At 44.1% G+C, this 10817-nt stretch overlaps 1 protein-coding gene across 4 annotated transcripts; it reads left to right on the forward strand.

Annotated features, from left to right (window-relative positions):
- Nucleotides 1-1621: 1621 nt before the first annotated feature.
- LOC148022098 (protein IQ-DOMAIN 18-like) lies at nucleotides 1622-5991 on the forward strand. Of its 4 annotated transcripts, none has more exons than XM_087697735.1 (5): nucleotides 1622-1985; nucleotides 2210-2297; nucleotides 3862-4173; nucleotides 4347-4577; nucleotides 4951-5991. In XM_087697735.1, exons 2-5 carry the CDS (start codon nucleotides 2229-2231, stop codon nucleotides 5884-5886), a joined length of 1548 nt encoding a protein of 515 aa, XP_087553861.1. In that variant the 5' UTR covers nucleotides 1622-1985; nucleotides 2210-2228; the 3' UTR covers nucleotides 5887-5991. The 4 variants fall into 4 exon arrangements, with proteins under 4 accessions (XP_087553861.1, XP_087553862.1, XP_087553860.1 ...); XM_087697736.1 differs by having other exon boundaries at nucleotides 2213-2297; XM_087697734.1 differs by lacking the exon at nucleotides 1622-1985 and adding an exon at nucleotides 2056-2106.
- The last annotated feature ends 4826 nt before the right edge of the window (nucleotides 5992-10817 follow it).

Consider the following 10817-nt stretch of genomic DNA (forward strand, 5'->3'; position numbering starts at 1 on the left):
CAAGCTCATATGAAGCGACTCTTTGGTCTTTTCATGATGCAATCATTTATGATATTTACCTACAATGTGAATAAAAAATCCCAAGGAAGAGAAATATGATGCAAGGACTAGCCTCAATAGGAAACGAGGGCCAATTGTGAAGCAACTTTCTTAAGTTGTTTTGATTTCCTCATCTAACATGCATAATGATGATTGTAGAGTGTAGATTGCTAAGCTAAGTGGAGAGGCCCTTGCCTAAAATACAACATAAGGTCTCAGTGTTTATGTGAGAGTAGAGCTTTGTTTAGAATACTTATGAGGGCCTGATTGGGCATATAAGGTGGCTTCTGGATTTTTGTTAATGTTCTAGCCCTTGGGGCAATGTACATACCTTTCTAACTCTAATAATAGAATCTATAAAATGTGTTTACTTTAAAAAAAAAACAATATCACCTATCTTTTTGTGCAACTAGATCACAACAAACACAAACATGTGGAAAACATGAAGCGATAATCGTAAACATGCAATGACTTAAAAAATCACAAAAACAAGCTAGTAGAGGAACAAGTTTGAATCCTTGCTAGAGAAAACATATGCTTCAATGTTTGTTGTCATGGACTTGGCCCCTACTAGGGTAAAGGGGTCATCAATTGTCCACTTAACTTATTGCAGGTGTCTCTTATTACACACTACAAAACTTGTCACCCTCATGCTTTAGATTCATCATTGAGATGAAAGAGAAATGTCAAAATATGTTTTTTTTTAAAAATGTGTCAACCATCTGGCTATGGCAAATATCAAATACAAAATCACATGTAAAAGAAATGAGCCCTCTAAAACTATATGATCACTTACTTTCCTAAGAGATAAGTAATGCCTAACGGGAGCTTGAACTTGTGTCCCTACAAAGACACTATCCACCAATCACTAAATATTGCATTGCTAACCCTTGCAAAAGACTTTATCATGTTATTGGCACCCCCTTTCATAATTGGCCCTTTTATCCTAGTATTAGTGTGTCACTATTGGCAATACTCACACATATGGCCTAAGCAAAAAAACATCATCTAGGCTATGGATGGTGCAATGGGCATCTAGGCTATGGATGGTGCAATGGGCTAGGCCAAATATCATGTAGGTATGGGTGTATGCAAGCATGTGTATTATCATTGGGTAATGCATGTATGGCAGCACAAGAAGTTTTGGACATTTTCCCATACGGGAAAAGGAGCTCTTTTCCCTTGTTTCGTTGTTATAGCATTCAACTTCACGAGCTTCTGTTCACGAGGCATTGCAAACCTAGCTAGGTGTGGTTGGGGAGAGTGGGTTACCGGGTGTCCCCCCCCATCTTGAGCTAACAGCCCTTGTCCCCAACTGCACCTTAATAGGTATGTGATCTCTCCCTTGCAAAAGTTTGTAAGGTTGTAATAATTCACAATGTTGGGAATTATAGTGAGAACTTCTTTGAGACTTCTTAGGTGTGTGTATATGCAAGGGTGGATATAAGCATCATGGGGTTATATATTTGAGTGCGTGAGTTCAAACCTTACGCCCTACATATGTGAGGCATAGTAAGATATCTATTCAGGTGTAAGGGTGGACATAAGCATATGTAATAGGCTAGAGTAATGGTTTTGAGAGAGAGCGGAGGAGAAGAAAGGGTGGACATAAGGATATGTAATAGGCTAGTGTATTCATTTTGAGAGAGAGAGAGAGAAGGAGAAGAAAGCGCAAACGGACTTTCGAGTCCCGGTTACGAATCCTACTCCTACTTTCATGTGCAATTGCTTCCTCTCTCTCCTCCTGCTCCTCCTCCTCCTCCTCCTCCTCATCAAACATCTTGTAATGCTAGGCTCTCTCTCTCTCTCTCTCTCTCTCTCTCTCTCTCGCTTTGCTTTCAGAACACTACATTGCCCAGCTGCATTACCTACTCTACATGCCTCTCCTCTCGAATCCCTTTGCCTTAGCACAACCACCACCACCACGGACTACTGAGCCTACAATGGTTAGTTAGTTCATATAGAATGGGGGAAAGGATTACAGAACTCCTCTCTCTCTCTCTCTCTCTCTCTCAGATCTTCATATGCTCTCGGGCATTATCAGAAATGCAAAATGCGTGTGCCATGGTCGGCTTGCGCAGAGGACCTTATTCAAATTTGTGTTTAGCAATAATGGCATTTGATCTGTTTTTTCTCTCTTTAAGTTGTTTTTGTGGTTGCTCCCTTCCAGCAGGGCTTCCTCTGAGGCTATGGTTAAGGCAGGGCGCTGGCTCCGCAGCTTGCTCGGAGGCCGACGCAGAGACGCAGGAGGCGAGCAAGTAATCTTCCTCGCAAAGAAAAAAATCTATTTCCTTTGAAATTGACATGAAAGTGCTGCTGCTTCTGAATTTGGCATCAATCGTGGCTGTCAAAATTCCTGCTGCATTGAATGTTTTAACAAGGGCCTTTCTTTTGTACCCAGCTACCTCCTTTACAAACAGTTAAAATGGGTTTGGTGGGCTGTCTGGTTCACGCCTTTGTGATATGCCTTTCACCCTTGTTTTGCATCAATTGGGAATTCATTATGCACCGCCAATTGCAAGCTTTTTCTGATAGATCTAATGGTGCTTCCTTTGTTTGTACCTGCATCCATCTAAATGCATATTCACGAGGACATAGAGGTGCCACCGTCATTTAGCTGTTTATGTTGCTGCACAGGAGACAGCATTTATGAGCTGCGTATTTACGTAGTAGGTCTCAGTTTCAACGCCGGATGGTCGCCGAATAATTAGTCATGTGCTATCACATTGCAATGTGTCCTGCATTGCCAGGTTGCCTGTGTACAAGGTACCCTGTTCAGCACTTGCAATTTTTTTTCCGTATAGTCAATACAAGCCTTCACATGTTTTTCTCCCGCTTTCACATCTCTTTGTTTTTGCTTTGGTTCGGGACAAAAGCTAATTGCCAACTTCCTCAGCTTAGTCCTAATCGTGACTGGTCTAATCTTGGGCAACTTGTCTTGAGGGTCGAAAATGAATGACTTCATTGGCAGTGAGGCTTGGACATGTTGCCCATTACAGCACAGGTGATGGCTGTATGGAAGTGCGGACGTTTCTGTTATTGAGCTTGTAAGCATTGGATACTCTTAATCAAGATTGCTTTCCCATTAGAAATAATCTACTTGATAAAGCATTCAACTCTCATTCAATTGCAATGGACTTTGTAGATTTGGGATCTGAATTAGGGTGCTGGTTGTGCACCTAATAGGGCTGTATTGCTTCGGGCCAAAGCAAACTACTGCAGTCCTAATTGACCCTATCTCAGGCATTTCTGTAGCATTGTACCATAATGTCTTGCCATGAACTCAAACAAAAGCATGTAGACTGGGTGGGAGCAGTTCAACTTCTGGGAATTTATCTGGCGCGGAGTTGCGACAGTACAAGGAGATGGTCCTAAAATTCCTTTCAACACCATCATTTAGATCTGAGAGTGGACAATCCAAGAACCAAAGTCTCTTGGCATTGAAAGTGTAGACAAAAAGTTCTGTCTGGTTTGGATTGGGCCCAGCCTAGCCTCACTTGTTGAACTCTTTGGCCCTTGGGTGCACTGTTGCATGATAGAATGGGTAGAACAGCTCATAGATTCTTTTATCAGACAATAGATGGCCCTGTCAAGCTCTGAGTTTGGACTCTGGAGGCTTGGGGCTTGGTGGCCTGTTAGCTTAATTGCACCATCAGTGCTTGATTGCTCAAAACATGTTCATTGCACTGTAATGTACCGTTTTTCCTTGAAAATTATTTGTGCGTCGTTTACGTGTTGTGCAATGATGGATGTCACATGACTGCCACATAATGAGGTTCTGTATCAGTCCAACTGAGGCTGTGTTACTTGTCTGATTCTCAGAAAAAGGAGCGACGTCGCTGGAGCTTCGGTGGCAGATCAAAATCATCTAGAAATGGTGCAAGAGGCAATGGGGATGTGGATCATACTGGATTCTCCAATGCTGACACAGGTGCCCAAGGAGAGCAGGGTGACAAGCATGCTATGGCAATGGCTGCAGCCACTGCAGCTGCAGCTGAGGCCGCTGTTGTGGCTGCAGAGGCAGCAGCAGCAGTCGTACGCCTGACAAGCAATGTGAAGTTTAGTGATGGAGGAAGTATGAGTGAAAAGGAGTGGGCAGCTATCAGGATTCAGACAGCATTTAGAGGATACCTGGTAAGTTGCAATTTAAGATAAGATGTGCTTGCATCTGGCAGTTCTTACCATGCAAACATGGTAGCAATAGAAGTTGAATACTATTATTGTGTTAGAGGTGTGCAATACCCAGTGCAGCCACCTTCCAGAATGCAGATTTCAAGGACTGATCAAGAGCATGTGTTCTTTGTCAGGCAAGACGAGCACTCCGAGCACTCAAAGGCTTAGTGAAGTTACAAGCATTGGTGCGAGGGCACATTGTGCGCAAGCAAGCAGCCATAACTCTGAGGTGCATGCAAGCTCTGGTAAGAGTGCAAGCTCGTGTGAGGGCTCGCCGTGTCAGGATGTCAGATGAAGGGCAAGCTGTGCAACGCCAAATCCTTCAGAAGAAGCAACAAGAGATGCGTCCAGCTCGAAGATCACTGGTAATAAATACAGCATCATTGTCAATTATCATCACAGAGACATCTCAACCATTCATTCCTTGTCATGGTCAGTTGAAGGAAATCCGTGTGTTACTGGCTGCCTGATAATTAACATCAACATCATCATCATATGCCCTTTGCACTGTGGAGTTATATATACAATCAATCATATTTGCAATTGCCTTCTGTAGCAGATGCTTCATTGCACGATAATATCATCTGTACCGTAATCATCATTATGATCTGATCACCTTCATCACAGAAACATCTGCATTACTATTATATCATCTGTACCATAATAATCAGTATGATCATCGCCTTCATCACAGACACATCTGCATTATTGACTCTTCTTGGCTGTTGTGGAGCACAGCAGGGACGAAGAAATGGAGGTGAAAGTGAGCAGCAAACGAGAAAGCCCCGGCCCAAGAAGAACTCTATGGTGATCGACTGCGAGCCAGATCAGGATCATTGGGGTTGGACATGGCTGGACCGATGGATGGCCGTGCGGCCGTGGGAGAGCCCCTACTTCGAGGAGCTGATGGCAATGGAGGACGATGACAACGACATGAGCCCTGCGGAGGTGAAGATAGTGGAGATGGACACCGGGCGACCGAGGCTGGCAGAGGCAGACAACGGGCGGCCGAGGCGGGCAGCGACCGTGGCGGCAACGAACCGGCGGAATGGGCCACTGTCGGCAGATATGGAGGCAGTGACACCACATGGGCATTCTGCAGTGCCAGGGAGCGGCAGCGGCATGGTGGAGTGGAGCCAGCCAGAGCTTGTGGTGGGGGTGGGTGCCCGCGCAGGGGCACCTGCCGGGGCAGCAGCGGCCATCACAACTGCCACCGCCGCCGCCGCCGCCGCCTCGGCGGCTGCCGTAACCCTAGCTGAGGACGGGAGCAGCATCCTGTCCACGGCCCACAGCAGCCCTCGCCCCGGGCCCGAGGCTGCTCGTGGCAGGCGCAGCAGCCTCGGGACTCCACGCGCTCAAGATTTCGATCATCATTATGATGACGACTTGGGCGTGCCCAGTTACATGGCCACCACCCAATCCTCCAAGGCCAAAGCCCGCTCCCATAGCGCACCCAAGCAACGGCCCGAGCCTGCCCTAAATGGGTACTTGGCCTCTACCAACACCAAGAAGAAAGAGGGTGGCCGCACTAGACACATGCAACGATCATCTTCCCAAGTTCGGGCGGGGGCGGCTATCAAAGGGTTTACTAGTGACCCACCTATTCACCCTGATCACTCTTCCTTATCCCTTCGCGATGAAAATGGCTCTCTAGACAATGATTTCCGTCGTTAGTTCCAAGTGGCAACAACATCATGTTTGTATAGTTTGCATTCCCTGTTTTCTAAATTTTGTTTTGAAAGTCCCTATTCACATAATGTAAAAAACCTTATTCATCTACACTTTGAAAGGCCTTGTAAGATATGAAACAATTAATTGTTAATTGGAGCTAGAAGATCACAAATCAAGTATTTGATAGAGTTAAAAATTGACAAATCGCAATTGGTATTGATGATGAACATTTGGAAGATCAAAATCAAGAAGTTAGAAGATTACATATGATCGAACTTCAACTATTTCCATATAATGTCCTTTGAGAGGTTGGATACTTTCAACTATTAGTCATGATTAATCCTCGAGCAAAGAGACATCAAGTAATGGAAGGTCCAAAACTCAAGATGCATTAGAGCATTTAAACCATATTTGGGTATAGATTGATATCCTATTGGACATTTTTGAGGTTGTTAAACCTCATTCTCTTTGGAAAACAAACTTCTTTATTTCTCAAATACTTATAGTGTCACATTGTCCACTTGGTTTGTGTCACAATACCTACAATTTACAATGTGCAAGCACTAGTATGAGACATTGTGTTAACATTTTATGTAATAAAGTTGTAAGCACATGTTATGCATCACTTTCAACATGTTTGCTTAATTTAACTCTATATTTGGGGTTAAAAGAGAGACATACAAGATCCATCCAAATCATATTTTCCTAATGGGAGCATGGATTACTTTTGTGAATTGTTTCATGGGAGTAGTTCAATTGCTATCTTAGTTACACAACTTTTTAACTAGATTTAATATCCACTCATAGAGCTTCTCCCATCTATCCAACCACTCTGCTCTGTAGTGGTGAAGGAGCTTTTCAATGGTCTCTAGGGAGAGTAGCCATTCAAATTCATTGCTCCTACCGTGCAAGACTGGAGGAAGACATTCTTTTGCTCCAACTATTGTGCTCTGTTCGTGAGGTCATCAGTAAAGGCTAGTTGCACGTGTTGGCATGCCTTTAGCCTTTGGCGATGCTCATACAGAGCAGTGTCCTTTTACCGGAGTTTCTCAAAGAGGGCTACGTTGTCATGCTTGAGGTGATTCACTTGGGTCACCAAGTCTTAATGTTGGGTCAAGAACCCATTCATGAAGTTCAATGATCGATGGGCCATCTCCCAACTGAACTCAGGTGGGATGATGATGAGCTGTTGGGACAAGCTGGTTGGGAGGGGCATGGCCACAAGAGAGGTGCTGTTGGGGTGGGTGAGGGAAGAAATGGAAATGGGGGGCTTGGTGTCACTTGTGTTCTCCTCCTCTCTTGGGTGCTTTTGGCCCCTCGATTTGAGGAGGGTAAGTTTGGCAGAGAGGTTGGTGGTAGTGTTGGATTTCTTAAGGGATCAGGGATGGTAAGGCTCCTATGGTGGGAGGCCTTGCTCAATGGGTGGTTGGGCAGTTGATTATTCTTTTTGAGGACTTGGTCTTCGCCACTCTATAGAGTGGGTTGCTACTTTTTGAGCACCTTGGTGCTCTCCATGGTGTCCTTGCCAATGTTGGAGGTGGGCTCTACTGCGGCTCTTGTCTTAGGATGAGAATGGGAGGTGTTTGTTGTTGATGAGGAAAGTTGGGGGGCCGGGTCAACAAGGGTGGGTGGGGAAAAGAGAAGGGTGAAGTGTTGGCCATGCATTACCTTGATGGTTTTGATGGTGGAGTGCTTGTGGGATAGGCGTTTTACCTCAACGAGGAACGAGGAGGCGGTCCAAAAGTACATATGTCCAAGCAATAGGAGTATCAAGGAGGAGAGAAGAAAAGGGCAGCTACCTTTCTGGAGATGCTAAACACCTTAGCTTGTAGGTAGAGGGCCTCGAGCATGTGGAAAAATAGAGTTGCAGCAAGAAGAATGTACACAAGAGGGAAATGAGAGCTCAAAGTACAAGAACAAAATCTTGTTTATTAAGTTGTTCAAGGTACAACTTGGGTACACTCTATCTCACACTTGATAGTGACCAATAGGCTATTTATATGGCCTTTGCCAAGCTAGGGTTAGGGTTTCCCGTGCCCCTTAAGGCCATTCACATCCATCTGCCCTCATATACCCTTACTTAGGGTGAATTCCCATGCTTACATTGTAACACCCCCTCTCAATGCCATGGTGGCATTGCATCACAAGACATGTTAAAGTTTCCCCCCTCAATCAAATGAGATGCCTTTATAAATTAGGCTACAAGGATATTCATAGGTAGAGGATGTTACAAGACTCAAAAGAGTCGGTCATTTGTGGATTGGGAGGCAAAGTTGGCCTCCAATTCCTTAGATACTGGTGGAACACTGGAACACTTATTGGTGATATGCCCGGTCTTTTTGCATTTATTGCACTTCATTTTGTTAGGGTATTTCTTCCAGCAATTGCTTACAATATGCCCTTTTTTGTGACAAAAGGAGCACTTAGTAGAAGCGGTATGGACTAACACTTGCTCACGGGAAGTGACTGTTGATGTTCCTTCAGTATGGTTTCTCTTCTCTTCATCCAGGCAAGACTGGATGATACTTGCCAAAGTGGGGTTCGGGATAGTATTAGTTAGGGTAGTCACAAGGGTTGGAAAAACCTTCTTCACAAACTTTAGCAAAATGGCAATGGCATCTTCATCATGGAGGGCGCTTGAACGGAGGCAAGAACGGAGGCAAGCTGTGCCATAAGCCCCTTCATATGTGAAATAAACTTGCTTAGATCTTCTCTCTATTTATATTCAAAGGTGAAAAACTCAATCTTGAGAAATATCTTGGAGTTCTTCCCTGTAGCACCGTATAGCCTTTCAAGCTCATCCCACTTTTCTTTGGCAGTTGAGAGCTGGTCAATATGATGAATTAAAGATTCATCTAAATGAAGCACAATGATGGCCTGAGCTCGTTCATCATCTTCTACATCAAGGTTATTTGATGGGTCAATTACTTTGGTCCCTTTTATGAAGGGCCAATAGCCTCTTTCCATCATTTTGTATTTTACCAAGACTTGCCAAGGATGGAAATTATTTCCATTAAATTTGTGAATTTGAGGCCTTACATCTACATAGGCAATGGCAGTGTCTAATCCTTTACAAATGGCCAAGTACAATCGAATAACAGAACGAATAGCCAAGTTTTAAAGTTATAGAGTTGAAAACGGTTGGAAATCATACATATGCAATATCTCAAGACAGGATTTAGAAGGTCCTGTTCTTCGAACAACCCTTGATTTAGGCTTTACTGTTTTTCCTAGGTTTTAACAAGGTGAGCTTTGACTCAACTTTAGGCTCTTCTCGATAATGTGGCCTATTAGTGGAGTTCTTGGTGGAGCACGGCTTATCGATCAATTCTATGCTCTTGGATGAATCAAAGGAGAGTACAATAACACTCGTATCTTTGATGTACCAACAGACTAGTATTGGGATATGGTCTATATGTTTATAGTTGTACACATAGCCTTACAACCAAGCAGGAAAAGATAAATGTTATAAGACACTTTGGTGGACTTAATTCTTTGATTTTTAAAAAAAACTATATTGAGTCAACATCCAGCTAGCAACATGATTGTACAACGCAACACTAGTTCTTATAGGCCACTCATCTCAAGGTTTATGCCACTTGAGATGTAAGATGTGGAGTATTTACTGAATTAAAGAGATCCAGCGAGTGTAAGAACTTTGAAATGGAGCTTTCAAACCTTCAACTAACTTTGGAGAAGATTATCAGTGATTAGAATCATTGTTAGTGCTCAAACATTGAAAATTTTGAAGAATGAAAAAGCTTGAAGCTTCCTGGCTATGGCTGCCAGGAAACAGACAATTACGGTTTGGTTGATTGTAGCCACGACATGAACAATTTCACCAAACCCTCTTAGAGGGAGATAGCCCACTAGGGGAGATTTGACAGCCCTATGGTGGTTGGAAGGATTGTTGCGTCTACAGGCCGCGCTAATCTCTGGGAGTTGACATCTGGAGATCTGCACTTTTTTGAAAATTTACACAATGCCTCCTTCCACGCTACCCAATGTTACCCTTTGATGTGCCAGGACCGGTTGCCTTGTGTTGGGGAAGAAGAGGTGAAATGCTCTCCTTTGGCTTCCCCAGGTCCTCCAAGGTCAGGGGGTCAACCTAGCTATGGAGGTTCAAGGTCCAATATGAGAGAATGAAGATTTTCTTGTGCACTTAGTGAGGCTGAGGTTAGAAGAAGTTGAAAGGATCGTAGGAGGCTTTGATACCATGTGGAAAAACAGGGTTGCAGCAAGAAGAATGTACACAAGAGGGAGATGAGAGCTCAAAGTACAAGAACAAAATCTTGTTTACTAAGTTGTTCAAGGTACAACGTAGGTACACTCTATCTCACACTTGATAGTGACCCATAGATTGTTTATATAGCCTTTACCCAGCTAGGGTTAGGGTTTTCCCTACCCCTTAAGGCTATTCACATCCATTTGCCCTCATATACCCTTGCTTAGGGTGAATTCCCATGCCTATATTGTAACAGAGCAAGAATTTGAGGGTATCGAGCTTACTCTTGTGGTTGGCGACTAGGTTAGTGAGTTTGTACTCCTTGTTGATGATGGGGCCGAAGATTGCTTCCATGCTAGCGGTGGGGAGGGATGGTGGGTCTTGTTCGCTATGGGTGAGTAAGTAGACCATCCTCTATACTCTCTTTGTGGAGAGCTTGTATATGTTGGCTTGGATATGGATGATGGAGCCATTGATTAACTACTCCAAGATGGATTGTGTGTTGGGGTGGGCAAGGGTAGAGCTCCATGGGAGGTTGGTGAATTAGGTGAGTTGCAGGAACTCCATCCATGCTTAAGCATCTCTAAAGGCGGTAGGATTGATGGGTGTAACCTCCTTGATAGCGAGCTAGAAGGATGCCATGACAAGGAGAGGGACGAATTGTCAAGATTGTGGGAGAGAAGGAAGGAGTCTCACTTGTAGCTTTCTT

The sequence above is a fragment of the Lygodium microphyllum genome, chromosome 17, assembly GCF_053477565.2.
Source record: "Lygodium microphyllum isolate KBCC chromosome 17, Lygodium_microphyllum_v1.1.10, whole genome shotgun sequence".
Taxonomy (NCBI): domain Eukaryota; kingdom Viridiplantae; phylum Streptophyta; class Polypodiopsida; order Schizaeales; family Lygodiaceae; genus Lygodium; species Lygodium microphyllum.